At 43.7% G+C, this 6,586-nt stretch overlaps 2 protein-coding genes across 2 annotated transcripts; one reads left to right on the top strand and one right to left on the bottom strand.

Moving 5' to 3' along the window:
* Window positions 1–916: 916 nt before the first annotated feature.
* Window positions 917–2,536, bottom strand: AK88_02960 (uncharacterized protein; the record flags this gene model as incomplete). Its single annotated transcript, XM_012480583.1, has 1 exon — window positions 917–2,536. One exon carries the CDS (start codon window positions 2,534–2,536, stop codon window positions 917–919), a length of 1,620 nt encoding a protein of 539 aa, XP_012336006.1.
* Window positions 2,537–3,965: 1,429 nt separating this feature from the next.
* On the top strand, window positions 3,966–6,336 carry AK88_02959 (uncharacterized protein; the record flags this gene model as incomplete). The annotated part of the gene is made up of 2 exons (XM_012480582.1): window positions 3,966–4,176; window positions 4,442–6,336. The coding sequence occupies 2 exons, from the start codon at window positions 3,966–3,968 to the stop codon at window positions 6,334–6,336; spliced, it is 2,106 nt and encodes a 701-aa protein (XP_012336005.1).
* Window positions 6,337–6,586: the final 250 nt, after the last annotated feature.

Raw genomic sequence — 6,586 nt, 5'->3', positions numbered from 1 at the left:
TCTAGCTATTTTTTTTTTTTTTTTTTTTATCTAGCTTTTGTTTTTTTACATGCACAAAATAGCCAATCTTAAAAACTAATTTTGTCTTTGTAAAAAAAAAAAAAAAAAAAAATTAAAAAAACATACGCATGCCGTAGGCACACTGCGTTGGAGAGTTTTTGTTTTTTTTCCGGGGTACGCAAATGAACAGAACAAATCATTTCGTCCATGGGAATTAAAAAAGTGTCATAAAAATATAAGAAAAAAACAGGACATGGAAGTTAATGGGGGTGTCATAAGAAAAGGATAACATATATATACACCTGAACAAAAGTAAATAAAGTTACAGGACGGGGGGGGTGAGGTGCGTCGGCATATATTTCACTAAAAAAATAAAAAAAGGAGGGCCCTGCACGCACGAGAGGATGCAGGTCCATACGTATGCAACGTACATGTGGACACGCTTGGACGCACAGGATTTAGCACTGCCCATGCCTGCGCACTCCCCCGCTGTCCTTTCCGATTTACAAATCAGCCATTTTAAAAGAGGGATCCCCTTTTCTGCTCGTTCCATTTGAGGAAAAAACAAATCCCGCGAGCGGGGGGGCAACGGAAGGACACCTAAAAGGTGTGACAAGGATGACACACACAAATACCAAAAAAAAAAACAACAAAAAAAATGTCATTTGAAAGATATAAGAGAGTGGAATAACGGATGAGTCCTCCTTACGCGTAATCCTAACAACGCACATGCGCTTCATTTCTGCGATCGGGTTTGAATTCCCAAACTGGCGCCTGTCCTGACGTCTTCCTTTGTAGTCTCTCCCTATCTGCGCAGAGAAGCGCGCAAGGTGCTTCACCAATGACAGGAAAGCCGCAAGGAATACGACGTATCGAACAACGTAACGTTACTTGCTGTCCCTTTTTTTTGTCTACTCTACGAGTACACCTTAACGAGGTGGTTTAAGACCTGCTTGACGCTGAACCCATCGATGGCATCAAAATCCCTGTCACTAATAGATTTCTGTTTCAGTGCATCCGCAATAAATGGTGGAGTAATTCTTGTAAAGCCAGTGCCATTTCTACAGAATTTACATTGCTTCTCCGGAGGAAAGGCCAGATCTGTGTTGAGAAATTTAGTCTTCCTATCTGCCTTACCATCTGTGAGTTCCCGTTGCCCTTTCTGCACTGGTGTCTCTTGAATAATCGATTCGTACATAGATCGCAAGGTAACAGCGTTGTGTATTCTCCATAGGAAAATGACGAATGATTCGGCTGAGTGGATGTTACAAAATCCATAGTAGCATGACTCTTGTGCAGTGACAAAGTGCTTTATACAACTTTCGCAGTTCAAATAACTTTTTGTGTAATTTGTTAATGCGTCGATGTAGAAGTGGTACCTTTCCTTGTCGTGCAGGAGACAGTGCACTGATATTTTGTGGAAGAGCAGCCAGTAGGAGCAGAGGACGGAGTTCTCTTCGCATACTTTGAATTTGGGTTCGCTCCAGGGTGTGTCCCCCAAAAGGTTCTGTACACCCTCTTCATTGCTTAGTGTAGCAATGGCATCCATCTCAGAGCCACTTCCAACAGTGTTACTGGCGTCTGTCCCTGCAAGCTCGTCGACAAACTTGGACCACTGCTCACACTTGAGTGGGTACTCCTGAGAGTCCAGCTTCTCACGAAGGTCACCCAGCCACTCGGACAGTTCAGGATACATATCTGAAACGATCTGTGTCATAACGAGAAAAGGTTCCAGAGTTGATTTATCCACATCTAACCCTAATGAAATATGTTTCTTCAAAGTGAACAGCATACCCCTAAAAATATCGTGCTTCAGAGCATCCTTCGTAAAGGGCATCCCCTTCCACCTATCAACAGTCATTCGATTTACATTATTAGCATCGTTCATTCCTGTGATTCCCCCAATGGCGCCATTTGTGGCGGCTATAAACATAGCATATTCAGGGGTCTCTTCTACTTGTGGGACATCAGCATAGCAGGACTTCAAATCGATGTAATTAAAATTAACATTTTTGCATAAATAATTTTGCATCATTCTTTGAAACTGTACGAGATTGTTCACTCTGTCAACCTCCCTGTAGGCCAGCAGCATGTCCTTCTTGTACTTTCGATTCACCATTTCTGTATTGGGAGCTATATACTTATACTCTGTGTCTTTTCCCTCCATGTAATCATACACTGGGTGCAGGAGCCGAAAGGTTGGAAAATAACGTACCTTAAAAAATCTGCAGTACGGCACAAACATGTGGCATGAGCAGTCAAACACAAATAGACTGACATTACTTTCGTAATTTGTTATTTCCTGCTCCAATTTATTCCACACATCAATATACCGACTGCATGCTGGGCAGTAGTAATTTTTTATATTTATTAAAATGACATCTCCATGTTTTGCATTTTCTATGGTATTCCAGAATTTGCTCAAAGTTTCTTCTGCGCCTTTACAAACATCTACGCTTCGTGCACATGGTACGTTGATCAGGATAATGTACAGCAGGAGCAGCACTCTCAGGAGGTGCTTGCACAGTGCCACCATTGTTCGCGTGCGGGGAGGAAGAGGGGTGACGCGGTGAAGTGGGGAAGAGGCGAAGTTGAGAAGCGACAGGGGAAGGCCACTCCAACATTTGCCCAGTTATTCGCGCGGGAGAGGTGCCAGCTAGTTATTCCTTTTTTTCCCCTTTAGCTCCCCCGTCTGCTGCCAAGTGAGAACAAATGGACGCATGTAGGGATGTACTTATCTGACCACGCGCGCATTAGATTCAACGAGGGAGTGTTGTCTCTCCTTGAGGATGGCCAAAAAAAAAAAAAAAAGGAGCGCCTCCCTCAAGTGGTGACTCTTCTCCGATAGGCATATAGGCAGGAAGGGTCTGCAACTGTCCGTCCGCACGAACGGCTACATATCAAATGTACTGCAGCGGGGCGTATAATATACATATGCACATAAACGCACTTGTAGGACCCATACAATTCACGCATAACGTTTAGCGACATATAAAACTGGCCACTTGACCTTTACTCAATTATTATTCGAGAGGTAAATTAACAAAAAAGGGGAACAAAAAAAAAAAAAAAAAAGAAGAAAAAAGTGGGTATTTACCCTTCCTGTTAACAATTTTTTTTTTTTTTTAAAAAAGAGTTGTTAAAAAATAAACTCCAAACTGGTATAAAAGCGGGCACAAAATAATGAGTATTTTTTTGGTGAGCAGTTGACATGTTACGAAGGAGCTTTTATTTCTTCATGTCCCCTTAACGACAACAAAAAATAGATTAAAAAAAGAAAGGAAGAAAAAAAAAAAAAACGCAGAATAATAATAAAAAAAGTAGGTGGCATACCCGTTTTTCAAAATAAGTCCCCATTTTATGCGGCGCGACAAATTACCTATACAACAAGGAGATGCGCGGCAAATGCAGATTGTAACGGGGCGCGGACGGTGAACGGAAAAAAAAAAAAAAAAATGTCCCTTCTCTAAGATGGCAAAGAAGCGCGCATAGCAGCGGAGTGCACTTTGTGATAAGCTTTAAATTAAGTGCGTGCTACTATATATACATATGGTACACGTAAGTGAACAGAACTGCTTCTCCTCCTGCGTGGGTCACACAAGGCATATTCTGGCGCGCTTTCCCCTTGCACCGATGTCACTTTCTTTCTGATTCCCATTGCGCATTCTCGTTTTCAGGACGGAGGTGAAAACTCGAGACGAGGCAAAACTACGCCCTTATATTTATTTACACCCCACACGTGCTTTGCATACTGGGAGGAGATACAAAACCGGTTTGTGCATTGCGCCAATGTGAGAACACCCATCCTGGAGGGGGCAAGAAAAAAAAAGGTGTGAAGAGTTGCGAACAATATAGTGTAACAGGCGCGTAGAGGCCACCCGCAAAGGCAACGCGAGGGCGAAGTAGTGAAAGGACCCCCCCCGAAGTGCACCCCGAACAACTCCCAGCAGCGCAGCCCCCATACCATGTCGAGCGTCAAGAAGCAGAAAGGCAAAAACGAAGCCGACCTAGTGGACAAACTGAATTACAAAAACTTATGCGATGTAATGCTTCACGAGTTGACATGTCTTAAGGCAAATCGACCAGTGTACTTAAAAAGAGGAGGCACATTTTTCTTGAGTTCCCGTGAAGAAGCCCTTTCCGTGTTGAAGGCGAAGAGTCAAAACGAGGAGAAGAGTTAGCTGTAGGGGAAAGCTAACCCCCCATTGTGGCCCTCCGCCCTTTATACCAACACACCCCAACGTTGCAGACCCCATCACTACATATAACCCCCCCCGTTTAAAAGTTACACAAAGGCAAACAACAGTTTATCAACCCAGGTGAGAAAAGCTCTAAGGGGATGAGAGTTACCCCATGTGAAGAAGCGAAGCATGTCCTCCAACAGCTTCACTTAACAATAGGAGCAGTTTTTTTTTTTTTTTTTTACACCCCCTCCAATAAGCTCGTCCCATTTATATGAACATATTAAAGTATCACATCCTGTTGGCATACGCGTTTTTAAATGTACCTTTTAGCCTGACAATCAAGAACAAAAGTGTAAAAAATGACACGAGGGAATGTGTTAGAATAAAGAATTACACAAACGGGAGAGGGAGACATGGCAAGGGGAAGAAGCTTGGGATGGGTGGGTTGCATCGTGTATGTGGAAAGGACACATTGCTACGCGGACATAACCTCCGCGGAAGAGAGAAGCGAATCAACAAGCTTACATTTTTGCATGCGGGAAAAGGGCATTGTTATGCAAAAATGATGGGGAGACGTAACCCCTGTGAAGAGAAGCCTACGCAGAAGCAATACTGCCAATGTGGAATAATTGGGCCGTTGAAGAGGAGCCCTTCCTCCGGCGTGCACCAGGTGAATTCCACCTTCGAGTACCCCGGATTCAGTTTTACCGTCCTGAAAGAATCACAAGAAGAGGGTTGCCATAGTAGAATTGGTATTATAAAAACTCCAAGGGGGGAAATTGAAACTCCGAACTTTCTCTTTTGTGCTACAAAGGGGTGCATGAAATCGACGCCAATAAACTTTGTAAAGGATTGTAAGACGCAAATTATTTTGTCTAACACGTTCCACCTGTTGATTCATCCCAAGCCACATGTCATTTTTCAGTTGGGCGGGTTGCACAGGTTCATGAATTGGCAGGGCCCCATTCTAACCGACTCTGGGGGGTACCAACTCTTCAGCATGACGTTTGGCTCGGTTTCGAATGAGATAAAGAGGACGTCCAGGGCGAGCGCCGTCACCGCTGTGCGCGCCGTCACCGTTGTTGGGGATAGCGATGGCGACAGCGGAAGCGGAACAGACAGGCAGGGTAGCAGGCAGCCTTCACCGCGCCCGCCCCGCGGAGATATAATCGTCAAAATCAATGAGCAGGGCGCTCTGTACAAGTCGTACCACGATGGCTCCGTGGACATGCTGACGCCGGAAAGCTCCATCCAAGCGCAGTACCTCCTGGGTAGCGACTTCTCAGTGGTGCTGGACGAATGCACCCCTTACCATGTAGAGAGGGAATATACGGAGCGGTCCATGCACAGGTCTCATAGGTGGTACATTAGGTGCCTTTTAGAATTTCAAAAAGCTATGACCATGCCAAATTACCATACCTATTTGAACCACCTGCACAATAAAAAGTACAAGGTAAAAGATAAATGGAAGGAAAGGGAAGCCAATAAACAAGCACTCTATGGCATAATTCAGGGGGGAATATATACCGATTTGAGAATGAAGAGTTGCCAGGTGGTTTGTAATTTGCCTTTTTTTGGTCTCTGCATTGGAGGGTGCTTAGGGAAGGACAAGCAGATGATGTACAGCGTGATAAAGAAGACCATGCGGTTTGTCAGGCAGGAGGAGGAAGGCAGTGTCTCGGTCAGGCAAGCCAACAGAACGAGTAGCACTCCTGTTGGTAGCTCTAAACCGGTACATCTCCTAGGGATTGGCCAAATTAAGGATATATTTTTTGGAGTGAGACAGGGGATTGATACATTTGACTGTGTTATTCCTACGAGGCTGGCGAGACATGGGTACTACCTATGCTCAGTTAAAACGATTAAACAAATGGAAGAACAATTGGGTAAATGTATTAACAAGGAATATATAAAAATAAAATTAAAGAATCACGAATTGGATAATAATCCTCTTGAGCATGACTGTCCCTGCTACACGTGTGCAAATTACACCAGGGCATATTTGCATCACCTCTACAAAATTAATGATAATTTGTTAGGGACTCTGCTGACCATACATAATGTGTGTTACATGAATCGCCTCATGGAGGACATCCGTGAGGGGATCAGGTGTGACCGTTTGGATGAGGTTGAGAAGAGATGGGTTCGGTGACAGTGTCGATGATGTTCGTATATTCTGGCGCGTCACTCTCGGGTGTTTTTCTCACCTGCTATATAGTGGGGATAGCCCCCCATGTGTACACCTAACTAAATTAAAAACTTTGCAGAGACTCTGTTTTTACCAAGTTGTCCAAGACAAGGCGTTTTTTGTTTTTTTTTTTTTTTTTACGTATAAGGTAGAAAAATGTGGCCCAAAGAAAAGAGGCAAAAAAAAAAAAAAAAAAAAAAAAAAAAAAAAAAAA

The sequence above is a fragment of the Plasmodium fragile genome (assembly GCF_000956335.1).
Source record: "Plasmodium fragile strain nilgiri unplaced genomic scaffold supercont1.31, whole genome shotgun sequence".
Classification (NCBI taxonomy): Eukaryota; Apicomplexa; class Aconoidasida; order Haemosporida; family Plasmodiidae; genus Plasmodium; species Plasmodium fragile.
This window is presented reverse-complemented; position numbering and strand designations above follow the sequence as displayed.